The sequence below is a fragment of the Larimichthys crocea genome, chromosome XIII (assembly GCF_000972845.2).
Source record: "Larimichthys crocea isolate SSNF chromosome XIII, L_crocea_2.0, whole genome shotgun sequence".
In the NCBI taxonomy this organism is placed as follows: Eukaryota; Metazoa; Chordata; class Actinopteri; family Sciaenidae; genus Larimichthys; species Larimichthys crocea.
In genome coordinates, this window is record NC_040023.1 from 26,442,434 (window position 1) to 26,463,867 (window position 21,434).

The 21,434-nt window shown below is 41.7% G+C and overlaps 1 protein-coding gene across 26 annotated transcripts in view; it reads left to right on the top strand.

The window, feature by feature from the left end:
* The window catches only part of rims2a (regulating synaptic membrane exocytosis 2a), a 137,347-nt gene that overhangs the window by 2,677 nt on the left and 113,236 nt on the right, over positions 1–21,434 (top strand). For 14 of the 26 annotated variants that reach the window (XM_019256581.2, XM_019256578.2, XM_019256580.2 and 11 more), the window contains exons 3-4: positions 18,705–18,743; positions 19,639–19,725. The exons of the other annotated variants lie outside the window; for them this stretch is intronic. In XM_019256581.2, coding sequence (XP_019112126.2) covers positions 18,705–18,743; positions 19,639–19,725 — 126 coding nt within the window. The remainder of the gene's footprint in view (positions 1–18,704; positions 18,744–19,638; positions 19,726–21,434) is intronic. 26 annotated transcript variants of the gene reach the window in all.

Consider the following 21,434-nt stretch of genomic DNA (forward strand, 5'->3'; position numbering starts at 1 on the left):
TTTTTTTTTTTTTTTTTTGCCCTGATAGTAAAGTTTCTTTCGGTATTTCACACAGCGACATTTACGGTTACTTTTGCTGTTTTCTGTCTATATGTACAAGGTGACTCATCATGAGTCATCAAAACAGTAAATCCCCACTTTGGGTATCTATGAATCACACAAGCGTAACGTATCCTAAAGGAGCGTTCATATGTTCAGCCCTGGCATAGGTACAACTGCAGTGGATTAACTTGTCACTGGATGTTTCGTAGCATTTCCAACAGTGTCGGAAAACAAACACCCACACTGCAACATCCAGACCTATATAGCCTGTGCATCTGCGCTGTCGCAGTCACGGCCCAATCCCACAGCGGCTTGGTTGGCTTTTTTCGGAGAGTGGGGGGGTTGGCGGGGGGTTGGAAGTGTCAGTTTGAACATCGAAGTGTGTAATCTAACAGAGGGAATCCTGGGAGGATGGAAGGATGGAGAGGAGTGAGAGAAGCCTCCAGCTGCAGGGCCTGCCAACTTGCTGTCATCTCACTGGAGGTGCTACAGAGAGCGTGGATGGAAATCCAGTGCTGCTGACTCGCATGTAATTAGCTATACTCTCTCTTAGCAGGCCTGTATATGTGTGTGTCTGCATGTAGAGAATGTGCTGCGCCAATGAGAATCGATTTCCTAAAGTCCATAAGGCGGCGCTCTACATATCCATAGCTCATTCTCAGAATTCTGTCCTAGAAAGCTCATCAAAGCTGCACTCCCAAATCTTGACATTTCTGCACATAAAAAAACTCTCTCAGCTTTCCATGCATCAGTGAGTCTCTGAGCAGTACAGTAATGATGTTTGTGGGACCCCAACCCCCACCCACACCCAGACACTGTGTATCCTACAGGCAGGCATCAGCTGCCTGTGATGAGGTGACCCACAGAACGCCCGAGGCTCCACTTCTCCTTTCTCCCTGTTCCTCCAGTCCTCTAGGGCTGCTTCCTGGTTCTGCTTGGTGGCTGGGAGAGGGGAGCAGGAGCAGGGTCAGGAAGGGGGTAGTAATGTTCTCTATCCTGACTCTGACTTTCTCTTTTACACCTCTACCCTCTAACGCTTTGTCATTGTGTCTATTTCTCCCGCTGCATATAGTGTTACCTGTGTTATGAGGGCATGAGCTGATATTCGAGCACACACAAACACACACACATATACAATCTGACCACAGAACGATGGTAAAACTTTGACCTTTAGGTGACAAGTATCCTAACGCATATCTATCTATGAGTGATGTATGCAAAAAATGATTATCTAGCTACCTTTCCACTTTAAAAACAACAGAGCTATCATCCCAGTAAACATCCCAGACTCTCATCATTTTTGTGACAGCGTTCAACTCATGAATTGGGGGGACCGTGTCATTCGCTCAGGGACCTCCTTTGACAGTGCCTAATTATACTGGCTGCCTTCTAGAAGGGACTCCCACTGAGATGCAGCTATTCCAGGGCTCGGAGGTGTCTGCTGCTCTGACATCTAGTATTTGGATACACCCAATTTTATTACACAAGATGAGAGATGCCCCGAGTTCCTGTTGTGTTTCCTGTATATGTGAACAAAACGTGCCACAGGAGGTTTTATCTCAGAGCTGAACACTTTGTTTAAAGATATATTCAGTTTTGACTTTTATACTACTTTCAGTTAATGCTTCAGTATAATTATGTTTTAACAACTACACACGTGTATTATAATTCTGCTGAATCAGGAAACGGATTAAGAAAAGAAATGGAAGCAGCAGAAACCGAGATATCATAACCTTTTGTCCATTATATCAAACACTCTATACTTCATTCCCCATAATGCAACTTAATAGAATTTGTTGATTTATTATTATGCCTGATAAAGGCGCACGTCTTTCAATTAGCCTACACTTTGTAAGCTAAGCTTTATATTTGTAGTTTTAAAGCTCAAGCTTAGATAACCCTGATGACATCATCAACGACTCATCTATATGTGTAAAATTGCTGTCGTGTCCCTTTAATTTCAGCCATATTTCCCAGCTCTATTTTAAATATTGCCTTGTTGCTATATAAACTGTTGGCACTAAGTATTTACAGTACTGCACCATGTTCACACTATTACACCACACTGTACACTTGCAGGTAATAGTGATGAGAATCCACAAGATATTCATTATTTCATTTGGACATTTCATTATAAATAGAACTGTAGTGTACATGATGATCCTAATAAAAAAATAATAATTTCCCCCTGGGATTATTAAAGTATTTCTGATTCTGATTAATTTAAAATCACCTGTTGTCTTATGATCTGTACACTTATTGACCCCTCTTCTAACAGCTCTTCACAATGATTTGGGGAGGGGAAAAAAATCATGCTCCTGGTTAGCATACAACATAGCTATGACATGAGGTGTAGGGGGTTGGTGTGTGTGTGTGTGTGTGTGTGTGTGTGTGTGTGTTCAGCATGAAGAGCTTTGACCTAGAATTAGCTTTGATTGATCACATCCCATTTCCTTTTTCTGTTACCCTCCCCTTCTCCCCATCCCCCACCAAACATGCACACTCACACACACCTCGTCCTCCCGGTCCTGGTCATTTATCTGATAGTGCTAGAGAGCTCAGTGTACCAGCTGGGCTTAGAGCTACAGAGAGGCCCAGTGTCCCTGGAGGCTATACAGTAGGATCTCAGCCCCTTTGAGGAAGTAGCGGTGGTAGTGACCACAGCTTGAGGGACAGAGACAAACCTGGCAACCCGAAAAAAACACACAGTGTCAGAGGCAGAGGCAGGGGCAGAGCAACACTTCCTGGTACACTGTAGTTCTGTGATTCTTAATGGGTAATATTGTACAGCATGATGTGTAGTGTACAGTGTTTTGTAGAGTACTTATAATACTTCCATTGAAAACCTTGTACAATCTGCTGTAGCAATACTGCTTAGTTATGTTCGTGCCAATAAAGCAAATTTGAATTTGAAAAAAAGCTGAAAGAGAGGGAGAGAGAGAGAGAGAGAGAGAGAGAGAGAGAGAGAGAGACCTATGGTTGTGAAATGAGGCGAGGCAATGCTCAGAAGCTTCCCACTGGACAATATACAGTGTACGCTCTCTCTCTGCCTTCCTCTTGTTCCCTTAGCTCACTCACCCATGCTCACTCGCCTTCCCATGCAAAGAGCAGATTCTGTCATGAGCGTTCCAGAGACTCCCATCCCCCATCACTTTCCCCAAGGGAGAGAGGGAGAGAGAGAGAGAGAGAAAAAGAGAGAGAGAGAAAGTGGAAGAGTGGATTCTGTCTTGACTCTATAAAGCAAGAACGCACGCCAAATGAATACATCATCATGCCAATTAAAGTAACACTGTGTTTTGGTTATGGAAGGCTGGCATGTTATCAAGTAGTTTGGCTCAGCTGGACAGGAAATCTGGTTGGAACACAATCACCGGCATTAAAGTGATATATAACATATGAAAATATATATTTACAAGTTGCTCATAAGCTGTGCTATCAAGGGAGTGAAGTTGCATTACTGCAATGTTGAGGTCCTTTGGTGCACTTCTATCCATCTCTCTTTTTATACATTTCAGCCATTAACCTATTGTATCTGTGAGATTGCCTCTAGGCCTGTACTTGTATGTGCTCTTTTTCTCTCTTTTTTTTGCCTTTTCTGTTTTATCCTGTAGTATATACCTCCCCAGTTGGCTGAAAGTGTCTGAATGTAGGCTATGCTACAGATCTACATCGGCTGAATTGCAGTGTTACTGTTTTCTTTCCAGCAGCACGTTGTTAATCTGTGTCTCAGTACTTTTTGACTTCTCTACCTTGTCTGTGGCACAGATTAATCAGGCTGAACGTCAAACATAAGGGACATTAAGTTTTTACAGCTAACATTAGCAAATTTACACATCTAGGAGCACAACAGTAGCACTCATTTGAAGCGTGCAAGTTTAATGTCCACTGACTCTCTGTCTAGCTCTGTTTTTGTCCACACCAACTGCTGAGAAATACACTCTTTTCTTAAGCTTGCTTGATTCTCTGCTGTGTTCTAACTATAGTTGCTAATTTGGTTTCCCGTTGGCACTGGACAGGTAGTGTACAGTGGGTTTATCAGAGATTATTTGTGGAGGATGATGAGAGCAGTGGGGCTGAGGCAAAACTAAGCTGTGGGCCATAGAACCAAAACACTGTGCTGAAAGACACTTAAATGCTACATAGAGTGGAGCTGTATGATTTGACTTTACAAACAACTGTTTTCACATGAAATATGACCATTTGCCCAATTGTTTATATAAATATATAATTTTATGTGGGGAGCAGCTGGGAGCAGTTATTTTAGCAAATTTCACTCAAGCTGAAGTAAATATCCATTTGTCGGGAACTATTTTTATCAGTGCTCTGTGCGCTAGAGAATATTTATAGCAGCGGTGCATTGGGATTGACTCAAGATAAACTACAGTGCTTATTTTCCGGATAATAAAAGAACACCAAGTATAACAGTGGTGCTCACTGTGTGTTTTTAAAGATATTTTTTGGCCTTTATTTGACATAGACAGCTTGAAGAGTGACAGGAATGCAGGGAGAGAGTGAGATGGGGAATGACATGCAGGAAAGAGCCACAGGTCGGATTCAAACCCTGGGATGCTGACTGAGCTTAACAACACCCTTCTGTGTTTTAATATAGATTTTGTGGACAGTGGTACAGTTGTACGTCACAGCGGAGGTTCAGTCAGGCTTTGTCTAAACTTGATTTTGGTTATTTCACTGGATTAGTGAAGGAGAGCAGAGGACACACAAGGATAAGTTGAGGTGGATCAGAAAAGGAGACGAGAGGGCATGACAAGAGGAAAGTGTAGGACGGGTTAGCACGGGAGAGGGAAGAGGAAATGAGAAGAGAGGACAGGAAAGGAGAAGAGAACATCAGAGAGAAAATGAGAGGAGAGACATTGACGTCTGAGATGCTATCAGGTCTCGTTGCTGATATGACGGCCTCAGTCCCCATTGACAGAGCAATCAGCCTGCCATCTCCCATAGCCTGCTATTCTCCTGCGTTGCACAGCACAGCATCGGGCTGTATTGTCTCTCAGGGCTTTATTCTAAATAACATCTGCATTCGTCAGCATAGGTTTTATTCTTTTCTGGGGCTTTTATCCCTCAAGCAAAGTTTGAAGGGATTTTCCTGTCCCTGGCTGTGCAATCTGAAATGCCCTTGGCGAAACATGACAGTAGGAAAATATTTTAGAGGGAAGTAGGTTGTGTTAACTAGTACAAGGGATGTTGTATATTTATAGTGATGTATAATAAAGTGCACACTTCAGCACAGGGCGATCCCTTTTACTGTATGTGTTAAATAATTAGTCAACAGAGCTTCAAGCTGCTGAATTTTGTTTGATAATTAACCGTATTTAAGCATATAATGTTGGACTAGTAGAATCACCAGCGGATGCCTTGTATATTAAGGCCACCAATTCAAATCCGCAGCAAGTGAAAGCACTGTTTGTACTGCAGCCTGCATGCAAACCTATATTTGAGAAATATGATGTCATGAAGTATATGATTGCAACATTAGCGACTTGTGATCGCAGACTTAGTCAGAACACAACCTAACCACAGCTCTAGCACTAGAACATCTGGCCTGTTGTTACGTAATCCTCCCAGCACGCTGTTCAAGAGTGGCCTGAATGAGACACAATGCAATAGAAATGCAGATGGAGCTGAATAGCAGGTTACGGCGGGGGGAAAAACAGAAAGAAGATGAACAGAAAATGTAAAAGGTATAGCTTCAGCCAACGAGGGCACAGTGGGTAGAAACGTGAGAGCGAAAGGCACAGAGAAGGGGACACTTTATCACTTTTATTGCCCATCCCCCGTCCCCATCCACCCTGAGTAGAGTCAATGTGGAGGAAGATATACAGCATCTGACCCTCTAAGGGGAGCCTAGTACTTCTGAGGAACATATGTGCCTGCTATAGAGTAGCTGGCAGCATAGATGTTAAATGTATCTTTCAAAACCATGGGCTGGGGTGACGATACAGCACAGAAAAATCAAGCACACTCATGGGCTTTACACTAATTGAGGAAGTGAAACAGTTTGTTACTGTTAGTGCAAAAGGAAGGCTGTGGGACAGGTGCTGTATCAGTATAGATACTATAGATAGTGAGGTGTGGTGCCTTTTCTCTCCCCTGTGCCATTCCCTCAGGGTTTGTTTTATGATTGTTGAACCCTGAAAGGTCAGAGGAAAAAGACAATGCTCCACTCAGTACAGCAGAGGTCTCAAACCACGTGGCCCGGAGGCCTCGAATCATCCAGGTTTTCATTGTGACTAGGGTACACCAGTTAGTGCTTCCTCTGTGGATCAGATAAATCAGTCACAAACCTGTGACAAAAGGCCTCCCTGTCAAGTCAAGTCTTGTTTTGTGGTTTGTAATGTTGTAAATGTACGTGTTTCCAATGAATATTTACCATTTAAACCAGTTTGTGTACTGTGAGCAAGCACGTGAGACACTGAAAACAGGAGAGAGAAACAGAGATACCTGGCAGACACAGTTACAAGGCTGCTGAATGGCTACTTACTAAAGGTGGAACGTGGCACCAGGTCATCTCAAGCTGATTGCACTCAAAGCGTGAGAACCCTCATGCTGTTAGTTGGACTATTAATAGTGGAAACATTCAGCCTTCTGCAGCGACCGGCAAGCAGCCAGGCATCTAAACAGGCAGCAAGGCCTGCGACCATTTAGGCATTCAGGAAAGCCAGCTAACAAGACTTATATTAATATTTTGATAATGACAGAAACGTTTAATAAAAGTTTTCCAGGTGCCGGCATGGTAGTTTGTGAGTCAGTAAAGAAAGTCAAGGTTGAATGTTAAATGTAAAAAAAAAAAGAATAATTTTCTCTATTGAAAAATGGAATGGAATAATAGTTTGATTTTTAGGGGAAAACCTCACAGAATAGTTCAGACATTACAGACAAATTCTCTTATTGTCTTTTTCTTGCTGAGACTTGAATTGATACCACTCTCATGTGTTTATGGTAAATATGAAGTTGGAGCTAGCAGGCGATTAGCTAGGCATAATGAACTGACAGGAAGCAGCAAAAGTCACTACTGAATATATGATATTTTATTTGTTTATTCTGTCCTCAAACAGAAATATAAACTAACAACTTATGAGTTTAACCTTAGATTGAACTGGGCTAATCAGTTTCTTTAGCTTTATATGTTGTGTATGGACGGTAGAGGCTGAATGGTACCTATCTTCTGAAACATATATGTCAAGATAGAAAAAAAGCACATTTCCCACAATGTCAAACTATTCTTCTAGTTTTTTTATTTATTTTTACTATTCATAAATTTGTATCATTTTTCTTCTGCTTGTCTGAGTTCAGGTCACAGCAGTTGTAGGTAAAGCAAAATTTAGCAAAGTAATGTGTTCAATTCAAACTTTCTCAGTTTCATAAAATGAATGTATTTGGCCAATCAATCTAACAGCAAAACATTTCATCTTAAAGCAAGGATATAGATATTAGAACATTAGCTAAAGAGAATGTTGCTGCTAGTTAGGACAGAGAGTTATTAAAGTTTTTTTTTTTTTTTTTAGACCAGGACAATTCAACTAAAGTTAGACTCATCCCATAATGCAAGCTCAAACATTTCATATGGGCCACCTTAATAAATCCTATTTTTGGTCAACTAAGACCTGAAATAATCTAGTTTTCATCTTTCACATTCTTAAAAAGAAATACAACACAGCTCAGATCCTTGTTAGGATTTCTGTCCTAGATTTTGACCCTGTAGTGAGAGAAACTAAACAGAAAGGTGTACGGACATAGGCCTGACATGTGGAGTTTGGTTCTGTTTTTCTAGTTTAAATGATGATACTGAGATCCGTGGGTGTAAGAACTGTTTCTAACCCAAATGAATGTTAAACAAGCAATAAAACGTCCTTTTAATAGCCCTCAGCCCCCAGATGCTTTGCTCTGTGTGTGTGTGAGCTGATATATTTACTAGCGGTAGTTTACACAGGGCGCTCTAATCTTCTCTTCCCTGTGTGTGTGTGTGTGTGTGTGTGTGTGTGTGTGTGTGTGTGTCTGTCCGCGTTCTGCTCATTCAAGACTCAGCTGGTCGGAGCAGGTGCAAGCTGGTGACTCAAACACGTGCACGCCGCCGAGCCGGTCCTAATACGCCTTTGTGTGTCCCAAAACTCAAACCATCCAGTAAACAAATACAGCCTCACCGCATCCATCCAAAACACACGCGCGCAGACATACTACACTCTCAATGAAACGCCCACACACTCGCACACATTAGCTCCGTGGAGGCCTCACAACCAGACAGTAGAATTTATTACGTAATGATTGATGCAGTGATTCTGTTGTAAAACTTTACATCTGCTTATGCAATCCCTGCTCACATGAGAGGAGTTCTCTTTTTTTGGAAAATACAACAACTAATCATATGATATCATTTTGATATTGCTCTGAAACGGCTTGCTTTATTCCCGCTTGCCCTGAACATCATTTATAATTCAACTTTTATTGCTCTCTTGTGTCATCATAATTCTCCTCCTGTCACTTTGAATTGGTTATTGTTGTTAGAGGTCTGGCAGGGATCAGGGGTTAGATGTTTAGTAGCATTACAGTGCTTTACATATACAGTAGATGCTGCTGTAGGTAGATTACAGAAGCAGTCGACTGACATAAATAGGGGAGGATAAAGAGCAACCGTTATTATAACGTCACTAATGCAGCCGTGGCCCTTATATAATCCCACTGTTTGAACACCACACACAGGCGCAACCATGTAACCTACACCAGGACACATTGTACAGCATATAGACCACTGCTCACACTGCCTAGGGCTGAAGGTGGCTTTGTGGGAGCTTTAAATGCATTATTCCACAGATTCGGTATCTGTGTGTGAGCACGCGTTAGCGTATTCACGGTTGCTCGGTTTGTGTAGTCTTGCGTGTACTACAGTATCTACCATGAAAATAACAGTGGAGAGGCCTGTTTTTCATCCCCATCATCTGACACTGATCAGGACAGAGACACAGAGAGCTGATGTTGTGATCCCGGGATTGTGCTCCTCAACCGAACTCTGATGGAGGATCTCCCACTAATCCCTTAATATCACTCGTCCCACTGAGATACTGCCGCCATCGCCATGGTGATGCTGAGATGGCCTGGATGTGTAGTAGTGGAACGAGGAGGGAGGGAGGGAGGGAGGTGGGTGGGGGTGGGGGGTTGGTGCACACAAGCGTAGAAATCCTCCTTTGTGATACGTAAATACAATCATTTGAAGTAGTATCTCAAAGGCAGCCAATGCAGGCATTTAAAGTCACCAGGCAGCAGGCCATGAGTTGGAGGAGGCGGAGGAGGAGGGTTGCTGGGTTGGCTGTGTTTGCTGTAGACGGCGAGTAAAAGCTGGTCGCCTTATCCTCGAGTGGGCGGCTACTTGGATGGTTGGTTGGCTGGTTGGCTTTAAATCTATGCAGAGAGGCGACTAATGCAAGGGAATCCTTTGATTTGGGATTTCACAACAGCCAAAGTCAACCAGCTCTTACCGCTCATCGGACAGATGCGGAGAGACAGTTCAAGTTGATTTTAGTCTTACATTATTGTGGTCACATCTGTTTATTTGGATAAACATGCCAATCTTTAAAGCCTCTATGTCTTATGTAACCTATGCAGTATATGGTAACTTAATGGGGTAACGGATACCTCAATTCCAAGGTGTGTGACAGCATATGGCAGCAATATTTTAGCAAAGCGATGGGTGTAACCGGTTTGCAGTGAGGTGATATCAGTTTCCCCCCCGTGCTTGTCTGCCTGTGTACACTGCATGCAGTTTAGTTAAGAAAGCTAATAGTGACGTGCTGTAGCATTGCATTGGGACAGGAAGGAGTAGAGCAGGCTGGGCCAACAATAGGCAGGGTATCTATTACCTCCCTATTGTTAGCTATGGCTGGGCTATTATTATAGCCCAGAGTGAGACACAGACAGCTGACTGCAGTTTCAGTACAACCCACCTCCTGCTCCCAGCCAGGAACAACAACATTGTCAAGAGGTTTCTATATGTGTTTGAGGATGGCACTGATAAGAGTTAAGGGCGAGGTTCTAGTGGCAGAGAATTAGAAATATAATCATGATCATCACTACGTCTCTCTTCTTCTTACTCTTATTTGTTTTCGGAGATTAAACCTGAGATGTTCCAGTTACCAAAGTGACCAGGAGGAAAGGCTGAAACTAGGCATTTGCTGACTGTGCAACTGGAAATAATATGGCAATAGCAAGGCTGGACAGAACTGGTGCTCGAGGAGCGGTTTGATGCTTCACCGCGTGTAGTAAAGGGTTAGAGGAGGACATGGAGCTGCATTCAGCCGTCCCTGTCTGGCTATTGGGGCTGGAGATTGGGCTAATGCAGAGGGCGGTGACCTGGCCGCGGATGGTGTTATAGGGCCGGGTTTCTAGAGTATTCCCAGTGGAGCTGTTGAGCCGTGCATGGGGAGGAGTTGTGACGTTAGCATGGGACAATGTCAGCTGCCAAGAAAGTGCTGATCGCAGCCAGAATAAAATGTATCTGTGTCAGGGTGAATAAAGTGGGCTGACAGGAGAAGCAACGGAGCATTCACATACAGAGAGAGACGTGTCCGTACACACACCATTACCAAAGCTATAACAAGCACATATGTGCAAGAACACAAACCCCGGTGTATCACTGCGTCTGACTAAATGTTGTTCATATGGTTGATATGTTTCCACTGTGCAATAAACTATCTGTATTCCAATGAATATTGTGCATATGTTTCCTGTAAGCCTTACATGGAAATACACTTGTGAATGTGTGGGCTGCTGGGTGATTAGCTGACTCTTTGCCACTTGGAAATCTCTCAGGAGGGGAGATATGGAGCAGCTCAATTGAATCCTGGCAGGTAATCTAAGGAAACAGATGGATTTTAGTTATATTTGGCAGCAGATTAGCCACTTCCCCGTTGCTCAGAAAATCTGCTGTTGCCAACTCTTGTTTGACAATCTGAATATTAGTCCTTGGTCAGGAGGTCTGGCTTGTGCGCTGTTAGATTGCCTATTCTGATGAGTGTGCCCCAGCGGATTCAATCCTATCTGTGCTTTCTAAGGCCCAGCTGTGGTAGCTGGCCAAACCCTCCACACTGAGGCACTTGCCCTCTCGTCGTCCCTCCTGCCCTGCATATCGCACTGTGCCAGCGCCCTGTGCCAGAGGAAGTTATCTGCGCTCTATCCTCTGCCCCTAATCCTCTCTGAGTTGGAGAGAAAGTGTTAAGTAGCACTTCTTCTGGCATTTATTGGAAAGGTAGAATGAACAGGTGTCTCAAGACCTAATCGTCTGTCTTTAAATGAGCTGCTATTTTTAGTGCACACTTTCCTTTTCTTGGAGATTTGCAAGGAGCGTACAGTAGAGGTTGTACAATGGGAGATTTCTGTTTTATATATCCTGCAGGGATTATGCTGACACAGTCATACATATGTGTTTGTTGATTTATGTGGTTAGGTGGAGTACAGTACCACAGCTGTGTGACAAGGCTGGAGTTTTGGATTTTACAGTAATTCCATGTTTTTCCTGCTAACTATTCAACATCTTACTCAGTGTTGCGTCCACATTTTGGACATTTCTTTACAAATACGCACACTATGGGCATTATTACAACCAGCACATAACACACTTGTCCAAATTGTCATATATAATAGAATAAAACCAGAACAGATGACATAAATTCACTCCCAGATGGGACCTGAACATGTAGAGACAAACAAATATTAACAACAAACTATAAATAGCACGTAACACAAACAAGATTTCAAAGCACGTCATTGGAAAGAGCACAAAAGAGCTCAAACTTAATCTAACATATTTCCATTGCGGCTCTGTTCGTCACCAAATCAAACACTGCTGTGTGTCCCTGCTGCACGACAGACTTGACTGGAAGTTGTGACGTGTGCATTTGATTAGAGTAGATATTACTCATACAAATAGTAGATTTTTATTAAAATACTGCAGGCATTCATTTATTTCTCCACTTTCCTCTGCCTTTAAAGGTCCAGTGTGTAACATTTATAGGTATATACTGACAGAAATGGAATATGATATTCATAACTATGTTTTTATTTGTGTATAATCACCTGAGAATAAGAGTTGTTATGTTTTTGTTACCATAGACTGAGACTTTTATATCTACAGAGGGAGCGGGTCCTCCACGGAGTCCGCTATGTTGAAGCACCATGTTTATACAGCAGCCCAGAAGGGACAAACCAAACACTGGCTCTACATAGAACCATTCACATTTTTCATTCACAGCCGCTATAGTTTCTCCCTACTTACTTGAACTGAGTGGGAGAGGTGGCAGGTTTTCACTCTGTTGCAATCTGAAACTTCACTACTAGATGCCTCTAAATTCAGGTTTTTTAGACCTGTTTTTAAAATTGTATAATAGTAGCATAATAGACTATACTATGCTGGTACACTCATCCATCTGTAAATAGTCATTTAGGAACATGGAATGTTTAACCAGTTTAATGGTTTAAAACATCTTGTACTTAAATTAGTTATTTTATTGTAAAAAAAAAAAAAGCCAACTTGTATTATTTCATTTAAGTTGGTACGATCTGTGAGTGGGTAGAAATGGGTATTACATGCATATCGGTGTCAAATAACTAGTACAAATATTAGAAAAAACATTTTATTTTGAACCATCAGATACATTCTGTTACAGCCAAGACAGCAGAATTCAGCAGTGCCACATCCTCCAGTAAGAGATCTCTCTGTAGGTCACTTGTCTCTGAGTGAGTTCAGACAGACATTAACCTCATCTCCTGGCAGTACTGACTGGCTGGGATGGTGTTAATGATGTATGTAGTTGGTATTTACCCAGTGCGCCAGATTACTCCCTTATGTTCCAATTATCACTCGGTCTGTAGTGGACTCAGAGGGGCCTGCAGGGTCACTGCTTAGCCATGAGATCCTTTATTACAGATTTTCTACTTAAGCGTTGATGTCAAAACGTGGTTGCATCTTACTATATGTTGGAACTGCTACACTAAAATAATTTCTGGAGGCATGTGTTACATTTAGTTGTATCATCTCTGCTGGGATCTGCAAAGAATCCGGAGAAAGCAAATACACAGATGCATATGTCTAGATAAACAGTGGAAACACCTTCATGGGACTCCAGCAGGGCTTCACAGAACGCTACATTTACATTGGAAGCCATGTTGGGGCTCATTTTCTTCTGCTCATGGTCATCAGTTAACAGTCACATCTTCCAGTGGAGAGTACCATTACTGTACATGTGACCATGTCCCCGCTGTTCTTAGCTGTTCGACTAACATCAGGCTGACGTCTGGAGAGAGGGAAATAGAGAGACCCGGAGTAGCAGTTTGCTCAAAGACAGGATTAGACCAACAGAGAGAGAAAGAGACCTCAGAGTGACTGGCTGGGCATGCCCGGCACACTTTGGGCAAGGGAGGTGGTGTAATTGCAAAGTAATTATGCCTTGGGTGGCATGTGTGGAAGCTCAGTACAGTGTGACAGAGAATACTGAGTGCAGATCAGCTGTTACTAAAATGAACAGACATAGATTGTATTGTTGTATTTCTTGTTGATCTGATGGAAATGCTTTTTCATGTTGTCTTTGACATTGATTTGATGCTGACATGCAAAGGAAATGCTACGGCCAAAGCAGCTACATGCATAACTGTCTCATGCTGGCACCTAAATAAGCTTTTCTTTGTTAATCGTTGTAAAACAGTCAGCCACGTTGTTGCTCTGGTTGCCATGTTCTTTCAAAATGCTGCGTTTGGGCACTGTATGGCTTATTTTGGATTAATGCTACATTAGTGATAAGGCAAGAATGTGTATTCATTTATGGCTGAAAATAGTGCCCAACGAATATGCTATTAAACAGGACAGCAGATTAACAGATTGATGGTTTTTCGCCCTTTCATGTGATTTATTGAAAAAAGAAAAGTTTTCACTTTCATTTTCATTTGACACATGCTTCTATATTTAAATAGATAGATAGATAGATAGATAGATAGATAGATAGATAGATAGATTAGAGTAAGCCACATTATCAGGTCAGTGGAGCTAATAGGTTGTTCAGCTTAGTATTTAGCAACATGCCATGGGCCTATTGCTTTTTAAACCTGCAGAGTCATTTTTTTTGTCCACATGGGGGCAGCACAACACGCTGTGAACACAACATGGGCATGTTATCATCGTATAAAGTTGACATAGTGGAAATGTTAGCAAACATTAGGTTATTGACACATTGGGCGGACAGCATTATGATTGTTTTATAGTTGTGATTCAGTCCTATATCCAGTCCAATCTTCTAGCTCTGTTTTCTGTCTTTTTAGCTGCTGAATGTTCCACTATGCTTACCAGCTAGTTAATAACTTTGTCTGTCTGTCTGGTGTTGGGCTAGCATATAGTGTGCTTATTAGAGCTTTTTGCTGAAAACAGTTGTCTGCTGATGAGAGCGGTGAGACTGAACCAAAACAATGAGCTGAAAGATGCTAAAGTGCTCAGTAGAAGTATGGGGAAGAAACTATTTCTGTTTCATAAAATGTTTCTGTAAATGCAGAGTGACTTTCATTTTCACCGAAGCTTCCATCAGTTGATTAAATGATTGTGTCCTCTGTGTCAGGTCTTTACTGATACATTTAAATCAGTAAAGGCTTCTGTTTCTGCTGCCCATCAGAAGATGTTAGATGCACATGAGCTGTTGTGGGACCTGCTGTGGTGCATGTGACATGTTGCCAACCTTGTTCTGGGTGTGTTGGAATGTGATGATTCAGGGATCGTTGTACAGCTGTCACATCAATGTATTTGCGTGAACACAGCCGCGGCAAAGGAGTAGCAGTTTATAGGTGAAAGAGAGACAGAGCAATTGCACAGTTTAGAGGGAGGTACAGTATCTCCTCTCCTCTCCTTAAATCTCTGGGATCTTACTAAAATGTTCAGGTCCTCGTAACACTCCGCTGTGTAACTGTACTGCTGTCTGTACAGAAGGAGCTGCATCAATCCATGCATCTACATGTGTTTATGCACTTACATCAAGGATTCATTTCTTATATCAGCACTTGTGATTTTTGTTCTCACTGAATAAGCCTCTGATTATTTTCTTGAAGATCTGATGATCTGCTTTGTTTCTAAAATGTCATAAATGTTTAAAAAAATTATAATCATAATTTCCCGGATGGCAAAGTGACAAATTGCCCATTTTTGCTGCGTAAAAAGTCTAACTAAAGTCAACTAATCGATTCATTGACAAATCCTTGAGGCTTTACTGTAGTTTGTAGACATAACCACATGCTATCTCCTCACCCAATCTGTCCTGGTCTTTAGGATCCACAGTACTGCTGAGCATCCTGCCAGCTGGTTAATTACATTTGTAGATGACCAGGATGAGATCCAGCAGCGTTTTGGCTGACTAAAATAACAAAAGGCTACTGACTTGTTTTTAACTACTCACACTTACAGACATAACAGTTCAGTTTCACTCATTTTATTTCCCCTATGTAACGGTCTTCTTCCCTCTGTTATGCCATTTTCAAAAGACATTATAGAGCAGCACAGGAACTAAATCAAAATGGCTTAAAATCTACTTTTTACACATTTCCCCTCGAGGAACTCCAGGAATCTACAGTAGATCTTAGATGTTTATGCAGCACATCTGTCCACTAGAGAGCAGTGTAGCATCAGTCATTGTCAAGCCTGGCTGCTTCTCTATGCAAAGCCAGTGAAGCAGAGAAGGTTGAAACCCAAATACAGAACAAAATAACAACAGAGACTAAAAATAACAGCAGCATGTGGCTGATTAACACTTAAAACTGCCACTCTGTCACAAAAGAGAGAGAATCCTACGCTCAGATGTGGTAATGTTCTGCGCAAACCTTTTCCTAGCTCTGTACCTGTGTGTGTTATTTTGTGTGTGTGTTAGAGGGGGGTTCTGGGGAAGTAGAGTGCAGGTCAAAGAGATGGAAAACAGAGACTGTATCCGCCCTGCAGGCCTCCTCCTCAGCAGCCAGGACACTGAATACGTCACTTGTGACATTTTACACTCACTCATTTTACGTCCCCATGTCAAATAATACACTGTGCGCTCACACTCACATATGCACACGTATGAGTACAGTACACACATGAATATGGGCGCACACACACACTAAATGCACAGACAGGATACTTACACACACACACACTCTGTCCGGCAGCCATCCAGGCAGGCAGGCAGGCAGCAGGCTCGATCAGATAAATATGAGGCTTGTAATGCGACCACAGAGACGGGGCTGATGGGATCAATAAAGAACGGCGCTGCAGGTCATCGGGAGAACACAGCGAGAGGATAAATATGGACTGGCTCATCGGAAAACAGAGCAGCGAGACTGATGGGTACACAGGACTATATCTTCTTCTCGTGTGTTCTCTCACCCATCTGACACAGATCAGACAGATTTCTCACTTTCTCTACCTCTAGCTAAAGTAGACTGTCGGGAAGCTTCACTGCTGTGTTCTGAGGCTCTGCATGAGTATTGTTTTAGCCTCAGTGTTTGTTTGAGAGGTGAATGGCTTCAGTTTAGTGTACACACTGGGATTATTGGATTTTTATTTGATGGAATAGTGTTTTTTCTCTCTTTAAAACATTCTTCACTATCAGGCACCTATTACCTACAGTAACTCCACTCTGAAGAGCTACTAACTGTTTTAGTGTCACATGGCCTGAAAGCTGTTTCAGAGGCTTATCAGGTCCAGTGACAACAAAGTTCTCAAGGAGGGAAAAAAAAAAGAATTTTGGTTTAATTTGCTGCTTCTTTGAATTCTATATCATCATAACTTCAATATCTTTGAGTTTGGATTGTTACTTGGACAAAACTAGCAATTCAAACAATTAAATAACATCAAAATAGATTAATCAGTAATGCTGAATGCTGGTGTTGGTATGAGTTGGCAAATGTAAAAATCTGTATCAGATCACTTAATGTGAAAAGTAAAATATTGCTGCGTCTTGGTCACAAAAAAGACAAAAACCAATTAACACATTACGTTTCACACAGCTATATAAAGCCGACTGTGTGCTTTATATAGGTGGTGACGAGGTGTGTGAAGTTCTGACGTGTGATTCTCGGCTCAAAATGGTCTCTGTTCTGCTTATAGTTACATCTGCTCCTAAACCAGGAGAGAGCGGCTGAAATGGCAACATCAGTGTTAGATGGTGTGCAAGATGCTAGACGGTCATGTGGTGGTTGCTGTGTGTGTATGTCAGGTGTGTGTATGTTTGATTGCTGGTTGTGCTTTCTTGGTTATTTTGGGTACACCTTTTTCAACTTATAAAGATAATTCCACATGAGAAATGTGTCATATAAAGACTTGGTATGTTTAGTATATGACGGCTGTAACAGGTGACTCCAACTCTTGTTTGTTGTCTAAGCCAATATACTCATTAGAGTCTACTCAGTTATAACAAGTCATTTTCTGCCTTTTTGGTTCTAATGATATAATGATGCTCTACAATATTATCTGATGTTGTTAATGTACAGTGGTGGATTAAATGTAATTTGTAGATAAAATTCGATGCCCCTCACATGCACCAGTCTATATGTAGTCCTTATACTAATTCCACTTGAAAAGCTAGGTGCAGTGCAGTGTTCAAGTGTGTAGCCTTTTTCCAGTGCTGTTTTTCATCGACTTTATTTTAAAGGATCAGTTCATCCAAACCACAAAGACATGTCCTCACTTCCTGTATCTTGCTGTTTAGATTGTTCAGTTGTTTCTGTTGCTACACTAAAACAATAATAGGTGAATTAAATTTTGCTTGACAACACCATGATTTGTTGGTTATACAGAGTAACTGGTAGATTGTTTTTGGAGAGGATGTTTTTTTTCTAATGAATATAATTTAATTGTTCAGTGTTTTGTGCTTCATTAAAGCCAGTAAGTCAGGAAATATGTCTTTTCGTATTTGTATTTTATTTTGGTGAACTGACCCTTTAACCCTGGTTTAAAACCAAAAAGTTAAGTGACGTTTACATGGGCTTTATTGCAGCTGGCCATTTAGCTGATGCGTTAATGGCCATGCTATCAGTCATAATGGAATCTAATCAAGCATGTGTTGCTCGGCTTAGTTCTGCTACCATCCTCGCCTTCTAAAGCTGCTCACTGTGCAATTCAAGGCAGTGCTCAAATGTCACTCAGCTGGACTCCTCTGCTTGCTGGTTACTCTGAACTTGTGCCCGGCTAGCGATATTTCTGGGAACCGGTGGGTGGGCTCATGGTGATGAAGGCCACTATTAATTATGGATTTCTCTCAGAAAAACTTGCAGTACGGAGGTGGTCTGGCACTTTGGATCCACCCTCTTGTAGAAAGCGCTGGAGTACACACAGTATGAGGGGGTGTTGCTCACATGAAGCAGTCATTTTTAATTTTGGTCCAAATCACTTATTTTACCTCATCTTCAAAGTCATCTTGAATGTTCATTTTTTTTCATGTTGTTTACTTCATTACCATTTTCATGTTCATCAAATCATCACCTATAATATCCTGAATATGATTCATATTATAGTTGAAATATTATTTATGTCATACACATCTTTAGTGACATCATTGTGTCAGTATTTTGTGTCTTTTAGGTTGTTTTCCTCATCTCTTTGTGTTCTGTATGCACTGAGCTGTGCACACCTTTTTATTTTTGTTATGTTTTAGGATCAAAGAAGAACCAAATTTGAAGCCTCAGCCGGCACAGTAAGTAAACTGCATTACCCAGAGTGCGCTAGGCTTTGACACTTCTTCCTGTCAGTCGGTGCTGTGTGCTTCATGTGGCTTTCTCCTCTTTGTCTAGGAGGAAAATGAAAGAAATGTCACTAATGTCATGGAAAGAAGCTGGGAATGAACAGTGGCATTGTATTTTTTTTTAAAGCTTTGAATAAGCAGCATTGACCAGATTGTTGAATTCTGCGCTGGACACTAAACAGCCAACATCCATGACATTAATGACAACGGCTTTTCCTTTCTACCAGCTTTGTTATAGCCACGTCCCCAAACCCTTTCCCCTTGTCCCTGGTCTCTAACTGGCTGCCCATTCTCATCCAGTGTGTCATCTGCACTCTGATTGGCTTGTGCAGCCTCGTAACTCAATCACAAATGTGGACTAGATGCACCTGCCCTGCTCTACTGTACTGTAGCTGCATTCTGACTAAATCCACCTGTAGGCCGACCCGTCTGATAACCTGAACCCTACTGCACCATTAGGCTGGAATAAATGACACTCCTGTTACCCTCAGCTGAGCGTTTGATGCAGCTCTCATTTCCATTGGCTGTAGAGCTTTCCTGCTTTTTCTCTCCTTCCCTCTACTGTTCGTCCGTCTGTATCATCCCTCTTTCTTCTTCTATCTTTCTCTCTGTTTTTCTGACACTGTGTCTGGTTGTCAATGTTCCACTAATCGCCGCTCTGCCCGTGTCCTGGCCTTCTCCTCTCTCTGTGCTGGTTGTAGTGAATGTCCCTGCTATTGTTCACTTCTTAGAATCTGACCTGCCTCCTAAAAAAAAAACAAAAAAAAACACACACTTTCAGGGCAGATTGTTTTCTCCCATGATGACTCATTGCGATGTTCCAGTCACACTTTGCTTATTTGAACAGGTGGTTTAGTGGGATCACTGAGCTGGTAAATAACGTCCTTCAGCCCCAGCAAAAGTCCCAAAATGACAAGGAGCCAGAGCCAGACGCGTAAGTAATAGTACAGACCCCTTCTGATCTCCTCCCAGCAGGCACAAACACACCGTGGTGACCCCAGCAGCTGGACGCACAGTATGTTTGACCCTAGTGGATATTAGAGGATGTTACACAATTTCTCAGTATGTTGAAGCATACGAGGAGAGAGTGGGGGTGTGGGAGTGGTGTGCCACAATGAATTCTACTTTTTATGAATGACATAATGGTTATGCTGTGTGAGGAGGTGCAAGCAGCATACAAACACACAAAACTCAATGAGAGGAAGCTTAACAGATATTGTCATATATGTGTATTCCTTAGCCACGATTAGGACTACCATACTAAAGTATGTATCACAGTTGATCTGTGATTAAAACCGCCAGTAGTATAGTTTTCTACCTTATGTTAAATAAGCTTTTTGTTACACTTAATTATATTTCAAGTTAATATACTTGAATCGGAGCAAAGAGTAATATGGAGCTCCAAAAACGTGTCTCCTCCACCAGTCTCACAGCCACTAGTGCCACTAAACGGTTAAAAACACTTTGTTTCAGTACAGTATCTACATATTTAGTTCCTCTCAGCACTGAGAGTTTTTTTGTTGTCATTTGGACACCAGGTGAATGCAGTTAACCCCCAGGTAGAGAAAAGAGCCACAAAGGATGCCTGTAGACTGGTTTGTAAAGTTAAACCAGTCTAATGTGTCTGGAAGAAGAAGAAGAAAATTACAAAATAAATGTATAATTTTAAGCCTAAGAAGCTAACAACCCTACCCTCAGCTACCTCAAGACTAACACCTCTCTGTAAACTAGCAGTCAGTCAATAGTATCTGATGACCATTGACATAAAAAGAGAACCTGGTTTTAAATTTGTGACAATGTAGTTGAGAGCACACGGTAAAGAGTTTTGGAAAGTCTGAATTTACTTACCTTAAAACACATTTGTTCGAATCATAGCATTCATTTATTAGTGTTTCTGCTGAGTGAATGGTGGTGAGTAGCATGAAACTGTAGCTTAGTCAGCCATGTTGTATAGTTTTAAGAAAGTTTTGACTTGTCATGGTAAGAATAGCACAGGTGTAACTGATTGCAGTACATTGATAGTGTCTCTATTCATCCCAGTAAGCCATGAATGAGGCAGCATAACCAACCCTGCGCCCTTGTAACATGTGCTTTTAAGTGGAAGTTACCCATTATTATTGTTGTTAATTACACCAGTTCTTTTCCGGCTTTTCAGTGTCCTATAAAATGCCCTATTCAATGTCCGCATTCCCATTTTGTTTTAATATCACATCCCATTTAGTTTTGGTGTTGTGCATGACAGCTAACTGGTATGGTACTTAAGTGGGGCTGAGGCATCGTTAAGGTTATTAGTTACACCTGTGCTTCTCCTGCTTTAGCACTGACTGGCTTCCATATAAAAGGTTGTCAAGGGAAGGTGTAGAGCTGCATTTAGCAACTTCAAGTAAGTTTTAATATGCCCAAGATATATAGAATTTTTTCAAAAACTATCTTTTTTCCATATGAGTATTTGACTATGTGTAGTGTATCTACAAAACCACAGAAAATTATCATTCAACTCTGCAGCACTACGGAGCATTTAGCCTTTAGCTTAGTTTTAGCTTAATTTTGTTGTTTTTACAGCCTCCCAAGGCTACTTTATATGTTCAGTGTCAATGCTCTTATCAACTTAATTTTTTAGCCACAGCTGCAGAAAGCTGTTTT